This window comes from Diabrotica undecimpunctata, chromosome 6, assembly GCF_040954645.1.
Source record: "Diabrotica undecimpunctata isolate CICGRU chromosome 6, icDiaUnde3, whole genome shotgun sequence".
NCBI classification, from domain to species: domain Eukaryota; kingdom Metazoa; phylum Arthropoda; class Insecta; order Coleoptera; family Chrysomelidae; genus Diabrotica; species Diabrotica undecimpunctata.
This window is the reverse complement of record NC_092808.1, coordinates 24512292-24534056: the sequence shown is the minus strand read 5'-3', so window position 1 is coordinate 24534056 and position 21765 is coordinate 24512292. Positions and strand designations below refer to the sequence as shown.

The 21765-nt window shown below is 33.1% G+C and overlaps 2 protein-coding genes across 2 annotated transcripts in view; one reads left to right on the top strand and one right to left on the bottom strand.

Moving 5' to 3' along the window:
• The window catches only part of LOC140443301 (uncharacterized), a 151319-nt gene that overhangs the window by 35002 nt on the left and 94552 nt on the right, over positions 1-21765 (top strand). The window lies entirely within an intron of this gene.
• The window catches only part of LOC140443302 (aminopeptidase N), a 106778-nt gene continuing 103121 nt past the window's right edge, over positions 18109-21765 (bottom strand). Inside the window, exon 15 of the mRNA XM_072534486.1 lies at positions 18109-20911. Coding sequence (XP_072390587.1) covers positions 20647-20911 — 265 coding nt within the window. The 3' untranslated portion in view covers positions 18109-20646. The remainder of the gene's footprint in view (positions 20912-21765) is intronic.

The window sequence follows — 21765 nt, the reverse complement described above, 5'->3', positions numbered from 1 at the left end:
TTCCTGATGGTGAGTTTCTTGATTTTATGGTCTTCGTTTTCTTGCATGTAATAATTTTCATCATATTAACGAGCTGGTGAAGTTTATCTTCATCTCCTTCCTCTTTTACAGTCCTAACTTTACTGTATCCTCCAGAGGCCTGCGTAGCTGACTCGTATTCGAGGGCGGCGGATAAGACATCAACCAGCGTCTTGTGACGAGCTAATCGCAGTGTTCTCTGCATTTCATGATCACGAAGACCATCAATAAACGTTTGAACGGCCAATTTTTCCATCATGTCTTCGGGAGCTGTTGGATAAGCGTATCGTACTAATCTGGCAATATCTACCTCGTATTCTTAAAGATCCTCATCTTTCTTCTGTCTACGATTTTTAAGCTGTGACTGATATACATGCTCCAAATGTTCGTGGCCATATCGCATATTTAGCCTCTTCTTGAGTTGTTCGAAATCATCGGTCTCCTCTACGGCTATGGTCTGCAGCACATCTAAGGCATCTCTTCGAAGAGCGATAGTCAGGTTTACAGCCTTTTCTTTTTCAGACCATCCATTTGCTCTTGCAGCTGATTCAAACTGTTTCATGTAGTTGTTCCATGATGATTTTCCGTCGAAAGTTGGGACTTTAACATGAATAGAACCTCCACTTCCTTCAAATTTCGGCCGTATCTCCAACTTACATTTTGTTTCGTCTTCTTTTGTCTCTGCTGTAATTGGATTGTTTCCTCTCTCTGCTGTCCCTGTTTCCTCCAGCTTCTTTTCCATCTCTTTCATCTTTTCTTCGAAGGCCGACATATCGGCAGCAACTTGGTTTTTTAACGAAGATATTCTATCGTCGAGGGCAGACATCTCAGAAGTTACTTTAGAGATTTCCAAAGAGATATTAGCAGAGACTTTGCTTTCCAGCGAAGAAATCTCGTTAGAAACTTTGTCTTCCAAAGAAGCGATGTCGCCGGAAACTTTGCTCTCTAATTTCGAAATCGACGAGATGACAGCATCTTCAAATATATAAGTCTCTGGATCTAGTCCTTCTTCTAGCAAAGCGTTCTTTAGTCGTTGGACTAACTCAGCCTTTTTTCCGGTAGAAGCTAATTCCCTGTCTTCAAGATGTCTTCTTAAATTAGTCACTGTCAGCTCATAAATCGTCGTCATTTTCACAATTTACAAATATTCACTTGTATTATTATTATAAGTCTAATTTATGTTCGATCTCACTTCTGCCACCATTTGTTGTGAATTTATTAAAAGGTTCAATATTTATAACACTTATAGATTTAATTTATTTTTTATTTATATTAACTTATCTGACAATAATTTATATCTATCCGTACGTAACAATCAAATTCACGAGCGCGTCTTCTGAATTAACTGTTTTCTATTCTCCAAAAAGTCCTGTTATATATTCACTACTGTTAGACTAGAAACGTCTAAAACCTTCGGCGGCGAAACGGTAAAGGCAAACTGGATTTCCCGCATGGGTTCGACCTTGTTCTGGAAATTCCATTCAGGTAAATAGACGCCTCTCGTAAAATCTAAAACATAAGCATGTGAATAAAAACATGTTTACAGGTTAAAACTATGACTCATATTTTTACGTAACACTATTTACGGCAGACGTAACGTATCACAGTATTACTTTAGAAAATAAAAATAAATCACAGAAAGAAAAGTTAATTCGTGCACTCAATATGTTCATTTCACTACTTAAGTACTTAAGTACTTATCCACCCCGAAATACCATTTCATCCCGCGCTCACAAGGTACAGTTCGCGACCAATCACCAATACAAATGAAGCATCGGCAAATTTAAATTTTCCGTACTTGGTAGTTAAATTCATATGGAAGGAAATGTATTTTTGGTTGCTCATCAACTAATATTCCGTTGCTTTTTAAAAGTAAATCGTCAAGCTTGGGATCGGCTTGCCGAATCCCCGAAACGTGTCTTTTTAAGAATTCACATGCGGATGGCTGTCTCCTATTTCAGATCATTAATTTGAAAAGTGTTTTACGCAGGGATCATTTAACGTTCAAATTGGACGAATTCTTTTAAAAACCATGAATAAAATTTAGTCTTTATTATCTCACAGATATTTTTTTTATTTCACAAAAACAAATGACGTCAACTGATTAACTACCACAATTAATTATTGAAATACTGATTAAATTAAATATTAAAAAAAATCTATAATATCTATAAAGATGTGGGTCGACACTGCCGACCCTGACCGGCCGCCACTGCTTTCTGAGGAAAACCCGTAGAATTCGCCTCCATTTAAAATTAATCACTTCAATCACTCAACTCTTCTTTTTAAACTAACTTAAACTATGATATCGTAGCGTTTTGATCGTTAGCGACTGTAAAATATTTCCGTATACTTCGAAATACAAATGACGACTGTGCACCTGGATTTGATCACATCATTGGAGAAGTGTTAAAGTAATTTCCAAGGAAAGTTATAATAAAACTGACACATCTTATAAATGCTTCCTTTAGACTGTGGTATGTACCAAATATGTGGAAGACGAGAAAAATCATAATGATACTAAGACCAGGAAAACTTTTCACTACTGCCAATAAAACTTCATCTATTAAAACAAAACCTCCACAAGAGGTTTATTCATAAAGGAATATTTCACTATTGCCTGAATGTCTAAATTATATAAAAAATTACTCGTAAAAAGACTAAAACGGATTATAGGGAAAAGATCTAATGCCTAATCATCAGTTTGGGTTTTTATTGTCGAGAAAGTCACTCAACGATAGATCAGGCGCCTAGAATAACAGATAATAGAAAAAACTCAAGAAGAGAGAAAACTTTGTTTTGCAATTTTTCTCGATATGTGAACTTTGTTTTACACAGTTGTCTCAGGCACATAATTAAAAAAAAAACATAAAAGAACGCACACTGGAGACAAGCCTTATAAGTGTGAAATCTGTTTTAAGCAGTTTCGTGTTAAAAGTTCTTTATATTGACATACCAAAGTTCATACTGGAGAAAAACCTTATAAGTGTGATATTTGTTTTCAACTATTCTTCCATACAGCTAATTTGAACAACATATTATAAGATCGCATACTAAATAAAAATCTTAAAGGGTGGACAATACTTTTATAAGTGTGCTCAAAGCACTTTATTTCTTGGCAGAGTATCTGGGATTGCTTGTTTTTTTCTTAAAACATGTTTTCTACTTTTCGCCCAATTATCAGAATTTTAAGGTGAAAAAGTGCTGCAAAAATAAATTAAACTCAGTCAGTGTATTACAGATACAGTCAATTCATCTAAACAATAAACATATTTCATTATATTAATCAAAAGTTTCGTACCAAAACCTGTGAATTATTAAAATACCATAGAAATCAAGATGGTGTTGATCTGTTGAAGTATGACTAACTTAACGAATGAAGTATAACACACGAGTTACATGGTACGAAAGTCCGGACCTGGCAGAATCGCAACCAACACCTGCGGCTTACTCTGCAGTTTCCCCAGAAGTTATCGTATTGTTTCGTTGTTATTTACATTGTAAAATTCATTATTATTCTTGGTCTTGTTCAGTTTAGATGCATTAAAATTGTAGATTAGAAATAAAAAATATTTTTTTTTAAAAACAAATTTCATTTTTTGAAATTTAAATTTGGCGCAGTCAGTAGGATCTGTGCGAGTCGCGAAACTGTGAATTTCGTATCTATCGGAAAGCAGACTTTTTCGGGACTTTGGTGTTTCAACGCCTTAAGTGCAAATCCAAAGAACATTCCGTTTAGTGGAAAGCAGCCCCCATTGGAAAGCAGCCCTTCAGTGACAGCAGTCCTTTATTTGGGTGGACGAATTTGGAGAAGTAGTTGGCAAAAACTATCGAGGTGAGTGCCAAGTTCCTTCTTGCCTTCCTTATTTATTTTTCATAAATTTGGAAGATAGCTTGTTAAGACATTGTTTATTAGACGATATTTTCATTTTATGATTGACGCTGATTCCTTGGTAGAATCTCTTAAGAATCTAAAGATTAACTTTAAAGGTAGGAAGAATAAAGATAATAAAAATATTAAAATGGCAACTAACCAAACTGTTCAAGCTAATCGTCCCATTAATTGGGAACTATTTAAGTCAAAAATTTCAAATATTAGACCTTATGATGGAGATACTAATACTTTAAATAAATTTATTTATCTTTGCGATAACTTAATTACTACATATAGAGCATATAATGACCAAGAATTAAATGATCACATTTTTGAATGTATTCAAGGAAAACTTATAGGAAAAGCTGAGCTTATGGTAGGAAATAGGGTAGAATTAAATAATTGGGCACTTTTAAAAGCCGCGCTTATACAATGTTTTTCTGATAAACGTAATTTACAATCCTTAACACAAGAACTTACTAGAACTAGGCCACAAAGAAATGAAAATTTAATAGAATTTGGAAATAGATTACAATTGTTAGTAAGTAATATAGTACAAAGAATTAACAATGATACTAATCTTGATGTAAATCAAAAAGCTGTTTTCATACAATTTTGCGAAAATACAGCACTAAATACTTTTATTACTGGTTGTACCGGCACATTAAAAAATAATATGCACTTAAAAGCACCAGCTTCTTTAGAACACGCCATAGCTTATGTAAATGAATTTGAGAATTTCGAGAAATTTTATTCAAGTAATAATGACAATAAATCGCACCAAAATAAAGGTAATTTCAGAAATCAGAATTTCCCTAATCCAAACAGGCAATTTTATAATCCCATGAATAATCAATATTTTCAAACAAATTCTTCTATTCCCCAAAATCCAAATTTTAGTACAAATAATAATTATCCTCAAAATTTCCAATGGCCTCGCCAACCTATTAATGTACAGCCTCAACAGCTACCCCCTAAAAGACTCCCAACTAACTCTGAAGTCTTTGGACCTTCCCGAAATACGAATGTTTTCAGACCAAATCGAACTCCCCAACATCGCGCCCCAAAGCCGGAACCGATGAATATTTCCACAAATTCTAGATTCCCTTCAACGTTCAACAGAAGAACAAATAATGTTAATAGAAACTATTTTCAAAATAATGGGCAAAAGCCGAATATTATAGTTGAAGAATTATATAATAATGATTGCGATAGACAAGAATGCGGACAGACGCATAGCGACGTCGACGCAGATATCTATTCCGGTGAGCAAGTAGATTTAGATTATTTTCCTCAGAATTTTCAGGAAACCACCTCAGAAAACCAAATAACTTAATCGAATTAAATTTAACCTCTAATAACCCTTTACCTTACATCACTATTTCTAATCCCCCATTAAAATTATTAATTGATACTGGTAGTACGAAATCAATCTTAAAACCCAGTATTGCTGAACAATTTTATTCAGATTGCATATTTCTTCAAACGTTTCAATTTCTATGTCTCTTGGCACGAAAAATATCAAATACCAAGCAGCCATACCGGCGTTCCAAGAATTTAATCGAAACAACATACTGCACTACATATTATATGATTTTCATGAGTTTTATGATGGCTTGGTCGGTGTTAATGACCTATTATCCATGAAGTTTAACATTGATTTTAATAATAAATGTTTCGTTAGCCGAGACACAATAATCCCTATTAAATTTAGAAAACCATCAGACATAAAGTTTGAAATATCTGTTGGCCCTTATGAGAAGATTAGAAAAGAAGTCCCTGTGACCGTACCGAACGGTGAAATATTAATTGATAAGATAATTTTAGGTGATATGTATGTACCAGAAATGCTAACTGTAGCAAATGATGGTTTAGCTTTAGTAGAATTTGTCAATGAAACTAATAAAAATTTATCTATAACTTTATTAAAACCCATAAACGCTTATCCATACGATTCTAACGTTTATCAATGTTATAAATTTGAATTTTCTAATAGACAAAATAATTATAAAATAGATAAAATGCAAATCCAAAATCTTATTAGAACGGATCATATGAACGCGGAAGAAAAATCCGAAATTATTAAATTATGTTCGAGATATAAAGATATATTTTTGAAACCCGGTGACCCACTTACATTTACGTCAAAAGTAAAACATGTTATTAAAACAACCGACGAGGAACCTGTACATGTAAAGTCGTACAGATACCCTTATGTTCACAAGGAAGAAATTAAAAAGCAAATTGACAAAATGTTAGACGACGGAATTATTAGAGCCAGTAATAGTCCCTGGGGCTCCCCACTTTGGATAGTAAAGAAGAAACTCGATTCTTCCAATCAACAAAAATTTCGCTGTGTTATAGATTATAGGAAACTTAATGATAAAACCATTAATGATCGATATCCGATACCCAATATTACCGAAATATTGGACAAATTAGGACGAGCACAATATTTCACTACTCTTGACTTAGCTAGCGGTTTTCATCAAATCGAGATGAGCCCCTGCTCCATAGAAAAAACAGCATTTAGTGTTAATAATGGACACTACGAATTTTTAAGAATGCCTTTTGGCTTAAAAAACGCACCATCCACCTTCCAAAGGGTAATGGATGAAATATTAAAGGATTTACAAAACAAAATCTGTATGGTATATATGGACGATATAATTATTTTTAGCACAAGCCTCCAAGAGCACATTCAAAACTTAAAATTAGTGTTTGCAAAATTAAAAGATGCACAATTAAAAATACAAATTGATAAATGCGAATTCCTTAGAAAGGAAGTTGAATTTTTAGGGCATATAGTGACCCCAGAGTTAAGCCCAATCCAAAAAAGATTAGAGCGATTAAAAATTTTCCTACCCCTCGTACGCAGAAAGAAATAAAGTCATTCTTAGGTTTGTTAGGATACTATAGAAAATTCATTAAAAACTTTGCAGCTATAACTAAACCTATGACCATGTGTTTAAAAAAGGATCAGAAAGTTATCCACAACAAAGAATTCTTAGACTGTTTTAATATTTGTAAAAATCTTTTGACTTCAGAACCTATTTTAGCTTATCCTGACTTTAACAAAAATTTTCAATTAATAACTGATGCTTCTAATTATGCAGTTGGCGCTGTTCTCATGCAAAATAACCATCCTATATGTTACGCCTCACGTACGTTAAATTCAGCCGAAATTAATTATTCAACCATAGAGAAAGAGTTACTAGCGATTGTATACGGTTGCAAATATTTTCGACCCTACCTCTTCGGTCGCAGATTCCAAATTTTAACTGATCATAAACCCCTTCAGTGGTTATTTTCTCTTAAAGAACCAAACTCTCGCTTAGTACGGTGGAGACTTAAGCTCGAAGAATTTGATTATGATATCCAATATTTAAAAGGGAAAAATAATAAAGTAGCCGACGCGCTTTCTAGAATTAAAATAGATTCCGATTTAAATGCTCTCGAAACGGAATCGATGGACGTTAATTTAGGCGACATAAATGAAATAATAGATAATGAACTACGCAACTTTGACGACTTACCGCAACTTTCAGAAGGAGACCTTGACTCCTTACTAAATGATGGATCAACTAGTAAAATAAATATTATTTCGGACATACAAGTTCGACCCCCTCTCGAAAATCCCGAAAGAGATGACTCTGACTTAGAAACCTGTCATACCTCTTTAGAAAATCCCATTCTAGGTATACCCATAACCGAAAAAGCCCTAAATACTTATAAAAATCAGATTATATTAACAGGTGGAGAAATAAATAAAATAAAATGCAAAAATGAAAAAATATTCGATAATAATAGATTTTATGTTACTTTACCCCAAAGAAATATTGAAGAAAGTATTTTTAAATTTGTAAAAGAATATATAGATCCCAAAAAGATTTATGCGTTGTACTTTAAAGAAAATATTTTACCAGAAACATTTGTAGTAATAGTTCAGAATTATTTTAAAAATTCCGCTTTTAAATTTGTACATTCCACAAAATTTTTAACTGACATAATAGATAGTCAGGAACAGAAAGAAAAATTAGAGTATTATCACATACACAAAAAAGGACATCGCGGCATGAATGAAATAAAAATGTCCCTAGGATCACGTTACTATTGGCCAAAAATGGCAGAAGATATCGAACGATTTATAAATAATTGTGAAACTTGTCTTAAAAACAAATACGATAGAAATCCTCCAATTATAAAATTTAGTCTAACTCCCACTGCATCAAAACCCTTTGAACATATTCATGTAGATGTCTTTAAAATTTCTAACCAATCATATTTAACGATTATAGATTCATTTTCGAGATATGCCCAAGCATATCCTTTACCTAGTGTCAATGGCACCTCCGTAGTGGAAAATTTACTTCTCTTCGTAAGCCACCACGGTTTACCTTATAAAATTACTGCCGACTGTGGAACAGAATTCAAAAATAATGACCTTAACGATTTTTGTAAACTTCACCATATAGAACTACATTTCACAACTTCTAAAAATAGTAATTCCAACTCCCCCGTAGAAAGGTTTCATTCTACACTAATAGAATGCTTTCGCTGTCTTAGAGAAGAAAATAAAGAATTAACTCCTAACCAATTGATAAAACATGCTATTCTAAGCTATAATAATTCAATTCATTCCATCACTAAGTTTACCCCATTTGAAATAATAAAAGGACACATTAATAGTCCAGATCCTTTTGACTTGGACGATAACCTTATTTTATCATACTATGTACAAAACCATAAAAAAGCAAGTAAACATTTATACGAAATAATAAAAAGTAGAAACGAAGAAACAAAAGAAAAAATAATTAATAAATTAAATGAAAATCGAAATGACCCTCCAGATTTCTCTAACCAGGACGTTGCATACGTCAAAACAAAATTGCGCGATAAAAAGGCACCAAAATTTAAAAAGGCTGAAGTAGTCCAAGATTCAGGCCTTATCTTACAAACTAATAAAGGAAATTACCATAAAAATATAATCAGAAAACCCAAAGTAAAACAAAAAATATCTTTTCAGGAAAATGAAAATCCGGACAACGTGTTTGCTCCTGATATTCCTGGCACTTCAACGGAGATGTGAAGGAGAAGATGTAAAAATTACTCCTATAACGAATCCTTTGTTACCCATACTATTAGGACCCTGTAAAATTATTTATACTAAGCATACCTTTATACACTATCTAGATTTAAGAGAAGTAACTAAACAGATAACTAGTTTAACTAACCATTTTTATAGCCTTAAGAATAGTCTAATAGTAAGTAATGCTTCTAACCCTATATCTTTTCATAACTTAGCTGAACAAATGACAAAAAGAACCGAATTCTTAATAAAAATTCTAGAAAGAAAATTTGAAAATTTACATCCACATATTCGCTCTAAAAGAGGTTTAATAGATGGAATAGGCAAAATTAATAAATGGGCTTTTGGAACTTTAGATGCTGACGATGGAGAACGATACGATAAAGCAATTAATATTTTACAATTAAATCAGAAAAATGTAATTCATGAACTTAACCTTCAGTCAACTTTGTACAAAAAGCTTGTTAATCATTATAATCAATCTTTATCAACCTTGTGGCAAAATCAACAAAAATTACAAGACAATATAGAAAAATTTAAATATTCATTAGAAACCAAAATAATCACTTTGAATAATTACATAACTTATCAAAGTATTCTTTACCAGATTAATCTTGATTGCCAAAATTTAATAACATTTATTGACAATATTGAAAATTCGATCGTTTTCTCTAAATTAAATACTCTTCATAATTCAATAATATCTACCCAAGAAATCTCAGAAATGATGTCATATTTATCACATATATACAAAAAAGAACAAATCGCAAAATTTAACAATGTGCTAACATACTATCTGTTTCTCAGTACCCAAGTAACCTTTTACGAATCCAAGCTTATATTCGCTATCCATGTTCCTATATTCAAATCAGAAAATTACGATTTTTTCCATGTTTACCCCGTAATACAAAATCATCAAACATATATTCCTTTATATCCCTACTTGGCAAAAGGAGAAAAATCACTATCGATAAAAGAAGAATGTCCCATCCTCGAAACCAGATACTACTGCCAACAGGACTACACCCAAATAGATACCTGCACCTATAAATTAATTGATGGACGTAACCCAGAGAAATGCTACGCCACTGAAGTAAATCTACAAGAACCCATTATCGAGCACGTCATGGAGAACCAGATCTTAATAATCCCATCCAGTACTGTCAAATTAATCTCAAAATGTGAGTCCAATTTGTTTTTGGAAATAAAAGAACCTTCGTTAATAGAAATCCCGCCAAAATGTGAAATAGAAGTTGGAACCTTAAAATTTTCAAACAATCCACGAATCCAATCTGGAAAAATCATAATATTACCAAAACTAGAAAATTTCTCGACTGAAAAGGTAAATTATCAGGTAACCAATTTGAGCAAAATCGATATGGAAGGACTATACGAAATTAACAGAATTACCAGAAATCTTTCACCAGTAAAAGAAATTGGCTTTCCAACTACACCCATTATCAGCACCGGTTCAGTCATCTTATCTATATTAATACTAATCGTTATAATTTACATCATCACCAGATACCGGAAGTATTGCAAAAATAAGAGGGTTCCTGACGAAATTCCATTGGAAGAAAGATGTCCCCAAAATTTGGAATCCAAAAATACCTCCGTTATTTTTTCCTCTTAAGGACGGAGGAGTTACATGGTACGAAAGTCCGGACCTGGCAGAATCACAACCAACACCTGCGGCTTACTCTGCAGTTTCCCCAGAAGTTATCGTATTGTTTCGTTGTTATTTACATTGTAAAATTCATTATTATTCTTGGTCTTGTTCAGTTTAGATGCATTAAAATTGTAGATTAGAAATAAAAAATATTTTTTTTTAAAAACAAATTTCATTTTTTGAAATTTAAATTTCACGAATTGTTTTTTGTGAATTATTATGAAGTGAATATAGAATTATGATCCATAAGTTAAGCCACGTGTTTTTTCTATAAAAAAAACAATCATTTAATTTGTGATAATTATTAGTCATTTTTGAGTATAGTTAAGTTGAATCTTTCTATCGTCATTATTTACTTAGCGTACTTTTGTCTATAGAAAGTGCATTTTTAAAATTGCCTGTTCTGTTGCACTAAATTTTTTCTTAATCTGAAAAAATGTAAATTTTAGTTTTTATTTTAGGCCCCTTTGAAGTGGAGAATACATCGGCAATCATGAAAACAATACAAGTAGGTTTATGTAATAAAGAACAACTAATGGATCGATCCGCTAAAGAAAAAACATTGAAATGTAAAATTTGTTTGAAGCAGCTTGTCAATATAAGTACATTAAAGGAACACATGAGAGTTCACACAGGGGAAAAACCTTACAAGTGTGATATTTGTTTTAAACAGTTTACTCAGAAAAGTGGTTTTTATCGTCATAAAAAAATTCACACTGGAGTAAAACCTTACGAGTGCGAAGTTTGTCATAAACAATTTGGTGTAGCAGGTAATTTGAAACAACATATGAGAACACACACTAGAGAAAAACCTTACGATTGTGAAATTTGTTTCACGCGGTTTTCTCAGATAAGTAATTTAAATCGACATAAAAGATCGCACACTGTAGAAAAGCCTTATAAGTGCGAAATTTGTTTTAAGCAGTTTAGTCAGAAAATTTCTTTAAATCAACATACGAAAATTCACACTGGGATAAAACCTTACAAGTGCGAAATTTGTCATAAACAGTTTGGTGTAGCACGTAATTTGAAACCACATATGAGAACGCACACTGGAGAAAAACCTTACGAGTGTGAAATTTGTTTGAAGCAGTTTTCTCAGGCAGGTAATTTAAAACAACATAAAAGAACGCATACTGTAGAAAAGCCTTAAAGTGCGAAATTTGTTTTAAGTAGTTTACTACACCAACTTATTTGAAACAACATATGAGATCGCATACTGAGCTGTTATCTAGTTTGGGCCCAAGTATCAGAATTCTAAGGCGAAAAAGTGCTGCGAAAAATAAATAATACTCAGACAATGTATTTAGAGTAACAATAAATTCAATTAAGCGATACATGCATTTCATTATATTAATCAAAAGTTACATATTACAAATTATAAAGTTTGTGTTTATCTATTGAAGTATGACTAACCTTACAAGAATTCCGTTACAATTTTTAGTGATAATATTGCATAATAATGCGTATAGTAATAAGTAATAAGCAGATAAGAGCTGTAGAATTGGTTGCCTCGGTACAATGAAGGGATTAGAAGCTAAGGAGTATAAGTGATGAAATGGTTTATTTGAGAAACACGAACTGTAAGATACTTTTAGATAATAAATTCTACAGCGAATTAATCATTTATAGACTTGCTTATCTAACCGTAAAAGCTTTTTTAAAATTGGTGTCTATTTTCATAAAAAATATTAGCCTTTGTACCCCTTTGCTTCAAATTGTGCATTTATTTCTGTTTGCCAATTAAGTACTTTACGAATTTCTTAAAGTAAAATAAAAGAAAAATTACGTCAAACACTTTTATTCTTGTGAATAAGTTATTATGGAATACAACAAACCAGCATATATGTGTCTGATAGATTTGAAGAAAGCGTTTGATAGAGTGAGAATTCTGGACGCTTTATATTTATTATAATATAAAAAGGGCATATCACTGGATTTAGTAAAAACCATTGAGAATATATATATATATATATATATATATATATATATATATATAATATATATATATATATATATATATATATATATATATATATATATATATATATATATATATATATATATATATAAGATAACATAGCTGTGGTAAAGGAAAACAATCGCATCCTATCAAATATGAAACTGGCATTATACTAGGAGATTAGCTGAGCCCATTAATATTTAATCTGATAATGGATAAAATCATAAAGGAAGTTCAAAAAGAAGAGGATATAGAATGGGAGAAAAGGAAATAAGGATAATATGCTACGCCGACGACACCATAATAACAGCCGAAAATGAAAATGACCTACAAGAATAATTAAAGAATTCGAAGATACGGCGCTCATATACAACATGGAGATCTCAACAGAGAAAACTAAAGCGATAGTGATATCAGCGAAACCGAGACGATGTAAACTAGTCGTAAATAACAAAATAATAGAACAAGTGATGGAAACTGAATACTTGGGAATAAAACTGTCAAGCTACGGAAAAGTGGAAGAAGAAGTACAAAAACAAGTGAACATGGCAAACAGAGCAGCAGGATGTCTCAACAATACAATCTGGAGAAACAAATACCTCACAACGGAAACGAAAACCAGGATATATAAATCAACAATAAGACCGATAATGACGTACACAGCGGAAACAAGAGCAGAAACGGCGAAAACACAAAGACTACTGGAAGCAATAGAAATGAAAGTCTTACGAAAAATAACAAACCAAACTCTAAGAGACAGAGTAAGAAGTGAGGAAATACGAGCGAGATGTGGTATAGAGGAAATAAACTCGTGGGCCAAAAGAAGAAAAATGGAATGGAATCAACACATCGAAAGAATGGCAGAAAATAGAATAGTACGAATAGCAAGAGACAAATCGTCAAGTGGAAGAATATCATTGGGACGACTGAGGAAAAGTTGGTCAGACAACGTCAATTGAGGCTTAAAACCGAAGTAAAACAGGCATTAAGCCTATATATAAAGTAGGAAGAAGAAGAAGACTTTTATTGTCAAAAAAAATGCATAATCTGATACCAGATTTAGTTGAGTGTTTTCTTCATTTTCCAATGGATTTTTTTTTATGTTCGAAGATTCGTTACTCTACAACCACTCGTACAAAGTTTTAGCGTATTTGTCTTCTTAGGCTTCTTTAATATCTTCAAGATCTTTTTTTGTGCTTGAATATTTTTTCTCGGGACAACCTTTGGAAAGTGTCGTACAATTTCGAGTGTTATTGGGGTTGATGTAGATGGAACAATTTCAATTTCAATTTCATGTGCTACTGGGGTTGATGTAGGTAGAACATCTTCTGTTGAGTTATGTGATAATTTCCTGGTGGTGACCGGTCAGTGATAATAGCACAGTCAAAACCGTCATCCGAAAATACAAGACGGTTCAGGGCCAAGTGCCCGCTTTTCTTAAACCTTCAACTATATTCTTCATGATAAATGAAATTGATTTAAACGACGAATAAACCGCTACATCTAGCGGTTGAAGGCGATGTGAAGTGTGGGGTGGAAAAGTAACCAATACTATACCATTTTCACGTACAAACATTATGGATTCAAGAGAACAATGAGTTTCGTGATTGTCCATCAATATTAAAATTGGGGAGTCAGAAGAACACTGTGTATAACGTTTAATGTGTTTAAGAACCTTTAGAAACAGTTCCTTGGTCATCCATCCAGAACTTGCCGAATTAGCCAAACCCAGGCTTCCCAAGGGAGCTCCACTCAACATTGTATCAAGAAAATTGGCTGTTCTTGGAAATTAAAGTTTGTATTCACTTGACCAGTACAACACAAACTTAAATAATTCGACAGATCATTATAAACTACACCATTTTGTTCTGTCCTTTCTGTTTTCTGTTTCCTTTTTATTCTATAAAATAGTGTCGTATGTTAAATTCCATACTTTGTAGCAGCCGTGCGAAGTTTCATGCCACTCTCCACTACTTGTATGGCATTTTGAATATCATCTTCACTTGGAGGCACTTCTGCACGTTTTCTTTTATATGTACGTATCATCTCAGTTCCTAAAAATCCACATTTAACAGAAACAGTAACAAATACAGTATACCATAATTGTAGGATACCGATTCTTCTTCTTGATGTGCTTATCCGTTACGCATGTTGGCGATCATCATGGCAATCTTTATCTTATCTGCAGCAGCGCGAAAAAGCTGCACAGATGTTGTATTGAACCAGATTCTGAGGTTCTTTAACCAAGATGTTCTTCTTTTTCCTGGACCTTGATTTCCAAATATTTTTTCTTGCAGGATGGCTTGAAGGAGAGCGTATCTGGATTCATTTCGCATAATATGTCCGAAAAACTGTAACTTTCGAGATTTGATGGTGGTCAGTATTTCTCGATTCTTATTCATTCTTCTGAGGACCTCCTCATTTGTGACTCGATCAGTCCACGGGATCTTAAGCATTCTCCGATATAGCCAAATCTTAAATGCTTCCTGTTTTCTGCACATATCTTCGTTCAAGGTCCACGATTCAACATCATAAAAAAGTACAGAGAAGACGTAGCATCGCAGCATTCTTAATTTGTATCAAGAGAGAGGTTGTGACTCTTGAAGAAGGCCCCCATCCGATTGAAGGTGGATCTAGCTTTTCCGATGCGTGCTCTAATCTCCTGGTTGGTGGTCCATTCTTCATTTATTATGGTGCCGAGGTAGTTGTAGTGCGTCACTCTTTCTACAGGGATTGGTTGACGTAGAGTTGACCTTCTGTTATTCTTTTCTTGCTAATTAACATAAGCTTGTGCTAATACGTGATTTTGTTCATAAGAACTTAGGTAGGTCTTCTAAGTTGTCCACGCACATACTATGGTGTCATCTGCATATCTGATGTTGTTTAGCCGGTAACCATTTAGTAGAATACCTTTTTCAGTTTCGTGCAAAGCTTCGATAAATATTCTTTCAGAGTACAGATTGAAGATTAGAGGAGACAAAATACAGCCTTGCCTCACTCCACGCATGATTTTCACATAGTCAGTGTGTTCACCTTTAACTCTGAGATTTGCTGTCTGATTACAGTAGAGACTTCTAATTACTTCTGTACTTGATCAAACGCTTTCTCGTAATCAACCAGACATGCGTATACGTTGTAGTTGACGTCTCTGCATCTCTGGAATAAGACTTGTAATTGAGAACAAAGCCTCTCTAGTACTACCAGCATTTGTGAACCCGAACTGGTTGGAGAAAATTTGACTTTCACACAGCTTGTAGACTCTCCTATGAATTATCTTTAGGAACAAATTTAAGAGATGACTCATGAGGCTTATAGTACGGTAATCTTCGCATTTTTTTGGCTCCTGGTTTTTTTGGAAGCGCAGTAAACTCAGATTTTAGCTATTCTGTTGGCATTTCTCCAGAGTTGTATATGTTGTTGAATATCTTTGTTCCGTTGTCCATTAGTTTGAGTCCTGGTTTGAAGATTCCGATAACAGCTTTAATTTCATTCAAAGTCGTTGGTTTTTTCCTGTAATCAGAAACTTCGTTATTTGTTATTTTGCGTATAAAAAAAATTTCTATTATGTACAATGCGAGTTAACATAACTTCGCTTATTAGTTTTAACCAGCATTCTAATGGTGTTTTTAAAATTCTTGGCATAGAGCTCCACCACAGGGATATGGGTTATTATATTTTCTTGCCTAGTGCGAACGTTTTTACGAGAACATTCTTTTTTCCATTTCGTGTTATCTTTCCCAGGAAAACAAAATGAAAAACTCTCACCTGGTTGGCTGTCTTTATTTTCTACATGTGCTTCAATGTCTTCTTCTGAGTCTGTGTTATGATCGCTGACTTCAAAATAATCACGATCTGTCACCTAGTCATTATCATCGTTTATATCTTCTAAATTTGTGGATACCTCCTCATATAGCTTTTGTAGTTTCTGTACTTCTTTCTAGTAATTATCCATTTTAACCTAACTGTTAATAAAAAATTATAAACCTCACCTTTAGTAATTTTATATTAATAAAATCAACAAAACGGCAATTATTTTCTTCGACACAAGAACGTTCTAAAACGTAAATACGTGGTACTCTATTCGTCAAACAAGTAACGCGAATGAATATGTTAGGCCTGTCAGGCCCACAGCACCCCCTATTCGAACTGTAAGTAACTAACAATTTTCACTGATACAGAAATCTATACTGCTTACATAGTTAGGAAGGTACACTGAACATAAAAATTGTAGATATAAACTGGTGCATTTTATCACCAAAAATAAAACGTCATAGGCCTGATAGGCCCAACGTATGCTCTGTAGGGTTAAAAACAAAATCTGGATTTTATTTCATTTTGTCGTGCTTCTGCCATTTTAAATTATAAAAATGCACTAATATCACAATGTCTTATTGTGATAACATAACATCAAATTTTAAATAACTCTGACATTATTCAAAGTTTGTACCAAGTGAAGAAATAGGCCAATATAAAAGGGAGATCATACAATTATTCGTGTACAAAAATGTAAATTTTTTTTTATTGTTAATTGTTATTAATTTGCCATGTTAATTTAATCATGTTCATTTAAAGAATATGGGAAGAGAGTATGAAGATGCAGTGCAATTTAAGCATTTTTTCTTACCTTCAATGTCATCATCATTAACATTACTTCCAAAAGAAAAAAATCTGTATAAGTTTTTTTTCAGCGTTTTTTCCTTTACAGGCCTAATTAGCTGCTCTGGCTCTTGCGTTGTATGTCTAAAATTATCTGTAATATTTCATTTTAATAAAAAAGAAAAAAGTTGTTTTTTCTTTTGTTACTATAAGTCAAATAAGTGTTTAATTTAAATGTTTATTCATAAAATAACTTACAACATAAAAAAATTACTAGATATTAAAAACAATTTACGAAACTAAATAATAAATACATTACTATTATTAAATTAATTAAACTATTAAATTCATTAAATCTTATAAAAAAAATTGATACGGGAATATTCATGGAAAAATATTTACCTGTTTTATTTTATTTTTCCGTTGTACAATAATAACTTTATCTGTTATCATTGATTTCGTTGATAAATAATATATAATAATATTGAGTTACTTCTTATCTTTAATAGTTAGTATTATATATTAAAAGAATATGGAATTAAAAACAACATACAAATTAAAAACAACATTGAAGAAGCAGCAACAGAAGCTCTAGGAAAACGCAAAGTCATACTGAACAAAAGAAACAACAACAATACACCATAGTTCAGAAAATAAATAAAAGAGAAATGTGAAGAGAAACGAGAGGCCTACACGAAGTACAAAACATCAAATACTCCAGAATCCCGAGACACATATAGAAGAATACGAAATGAAACAAAGCAGTTGGTAAGAAGAACAAAAAATGAACACTGGGAACAGTTTACAAAAAGAACGGAAAGCGACTTCTACGGTACACTAAAACAAATATGGAGATTCATAAGAAACCAACCGAAAGAAATGGCAGAATTGAAGAAATACAATACTATACCAGCAAACAAATGAGAAAAATACCTGACGGAACTGTTGAAAGAAAAGAAAAATAATAATAATAATCAACATAATAACGTATCTGAATTCATACACAAAATAGAAATCAGTTTTCGGGAGGTAGAGATACCCCGAAGATTAAGCAGCTCATAAACCTCATTAAAAGTATACATTATTTTTGTATTAATTTAGCTACGTTGGAGAATCAAGCAAACAGTTATGAACAAAATCCATGTTTACATATTTATGCTTTTTATTGATAAAGACCTAAGACTTCATCTCACAAAACAGACTACGAAGCAATGATATCAGTAGAAATACCAGAGAAACTGATACGATTAGTTAAAATGACGCCAATACAGTCAATAAACCCATGATAGAAGGAAATTTTTCAAATCGGTTTAACGGATTTAGACATAGGGAGAAAAGCCTAGATGTGGCTACCCCTACAGTTAGGTGGCATAACCACATTCACTAAAAACCGAGGATGTCCTATTACCCAGGGCATCTTAAGTAAATCTCAGATCATAAGCCTCCTGACGTAAGTCACACGATGAGGAGGGGTGGTGGAAAAGCCTGGGGGTCAGATAGGTACCACTTCGACTAGCGAAGTGTGACCGGTATGATCTTCGGACATGTGGATCCCATTCTTACATTGGTATATACATGTTCCTAGGGGCAGGGTTGATCACTGCGTGTGTTTGTGTGTGATCGGTTTAACGTGCATAGAGAATTAAAACAGGGAGACCCCTTGTCTGCAGATTTATTCAACCTTCTTCTTCTTCTTATTGTACCGTTTTCTAACGAAAGTTGGCGATCACTTCTTTAAACGTTTCTCTATCTTTTACAACGTGAAATATCTGTTTAACACTGAGGTTAGTCCAATCTCTGATATTCCTCAGCCAAGATTTCTTCTCTTTTCCCATCCCTTTTCTTCCCTTACTCTTAGTAGCATGATGACCTGCAGAAGAGAGTATGTATTGTTTCAAAGTATGTGGCCCAGATACGATGTTTTTCTTATTTTAATTGTGTTCATAAGCTTTCTGCCATGTCCAATTCGTCTTAACACTTCTTCGTTTTAGACTTTTGCAGTCCAAAAAAGTTTAAGGCTACGCCTATATAGCCACATTTCGAATGCCTTTAACTTTTAATATTATTTATATTATTCAACCTAGTACTAGAAAAATAATTAGAGGACGATTCTGAACAAATGTTCACAAAATTTGAAGATATGGCCTGATTATAAATCAAGAAAAGACCAAGTACATGGAAAATGAGAGGGGAAAATGCAAAAGAAAATAAATGGATCACTCTTTAGGCGAATGAGGGAGAGTATAAGTTTGAGAAGGTAACAGAATTTAAGTATTTTGGAGTAACAGTTATGAATAGAGAAGGCTAAGAGACAGAAATAGATAAACGATTGGAGAAAGGTAGCAAAGCATTAGGATTATTAAACACACCGTTGAAGGTAAAAAACGTGTCCAGAGCCGCCAAGATTTGAACTTATTTAATAAGAGTGAGACCAACGGCGTTGCTGTATGCATGTGAAACTTAGATAATGAATCAGAACGAAGAAAAAAAGTTAGCGATTTGGAAGCGGAAAATCTTAAGAAAATATTTTGATTGTATAAACGGGGCTAACGGGGAATGGCGAATAAAAACAAGCCAGGAGCTAATGTAGATGTAAAAAAAACCTAAAACAATACAGAAAATCAGGGCACAGATAGTTATATTGTTGGAACATGTTTTACGATTGCCAAAAGAAAGAAACGTCCTAAGAGTTCTGCAAGCAGAAGAACAAGGGAAGAGCAGAAGAGGGAGACCACGAAGGAAGTGGTTTGATGCTGTTATTTTATTAAATATGATTTTAACCTGTCTATGTATTTTTTATCTTTTTCTACTAGATCCCTTCTTCAGTGGCTTTGAAATTATCATAAATTCCGTCTTGTTAATGTTAATTGTTTGTCCACTTTTCTCGATAACATCTACTACACGATCCAGGAACGCCTACAAGCAAGCCTTTGGCGGTATTCTTTCAAGTGGTTTTTTGAGATTTTTTCTGAATACTATTTAAGAAATAACGGGGAAAGTATGCAACCTTGTCTTATACCTTTTTGATTTTTATTTCCTTAGTTTATTTCGCAATCTTATATTGGCAGTTTGATTGTTAATGCACTAACAGGGAATGGCGCATAAAAACAGACCAGGAGCTAATGTAGATGTATAAGAGATCCAAAATAACACACGAAATCAGGACACAGAGAGTTATGGTACATGTTTTACGAATGCCAAAAGAAAGAAACGTCTGTTTGTCTAAAAAAGTTCTACAAGCAGGAGAACGAGGGAAGAACAGAAAGGGAGAACACAAAGGAAGTGGTTTGATGCTGTCTGGACTGACATGAAGAATGAGTTTAACAACTTCTGGATTAATGCATACTTCCTGCTTTCAGAAGACCTTATGTTTACAATAAATATATCTCTATGATAACCCGTTCAAGCTATAACATTTATAAAATTTTTAAAAAATATTATGAAACCCTTTGTTTATCATTATTTTTATTATCTTTGATGTATTGGTCCAACCAAGCTTCAATGACAGGTAAGTTTTCGTTACTCCACTTCGTCTCTTCTTTAATATTTCGTATCGCTCTCTCTATTACAAAGTCGGCTGTGCCGAATTCGCTTTGCCGTTCCACATAAAGTTCTGATACCATGTCCAGACCCTTTTGAGTTTTGAAAACGGTGGTTGCTGAAGTTATGAGACTATTCCAAAGTTGTGGTTTGTCCTCGAATCTGAAAAAAGTCAGGTTAAGTCAAATCGATACAAAAAGAAAATGGGTGGAAATAAAAAGTGCGTAAAAGTAGGAACTGGCCAGTTTCTTATCATTATATGATTTTAATAAGCTAAATGCTAAATCTATATTTCTTCTTTTATCTTACCATGGAATCCAATCAAGGTCTCTACTGCATAGCACTTTCCTTATTTTATTAAGTATTACTGTAGCCAGTTCTACTGGCACCAATCTCTCATAGTTTTGCAATTATCATAAATTTCGTCTTGGTAATGTATGATGTTAGTCCTCTTTTCTTGCTAACATCTACTACACGATCAGGCAATGTTTGCAATCCTTTGTACAGCTTGTCAAATTTAAGGCGATACTTGACAAATTTGTCCACTTGCGTAGAAAATTAAGCGAGAACGCATTCGGAGGAAAAGAGATACATAATGCGCTCGGTCTCTTCGCCTCGTTGGTACACTCCATACTACAAGTTTACAGAGAGTGACCTTATTTATTATTGGAACTTCTATGATATGTCTATATTGTATGTTATTTTGACGTTTCAATTTTTCCTTTGGAAATTTTTCTCAAAATACAAAATATTTTGTTTTTGTTACTTGGTAAAAAAATTCTTCTAATAATTATATTTTATTTGACTCATTAATATTGACCATTCAGTCATGTTGAAGCGGCAGTTTTTCGAACATTTCTATAAACGTCTCGTTCTGTAATTTTATAAGAGGAATATTGGCAGAGATGAAAGCTTTACATTTGCGTTACAGTAAACTGTTTAAGAATAAAAGAACAGTAGTTAATCTTATACCTGGAACATACTGACGAAACATTTATTTGCCCTTTGGACACTGG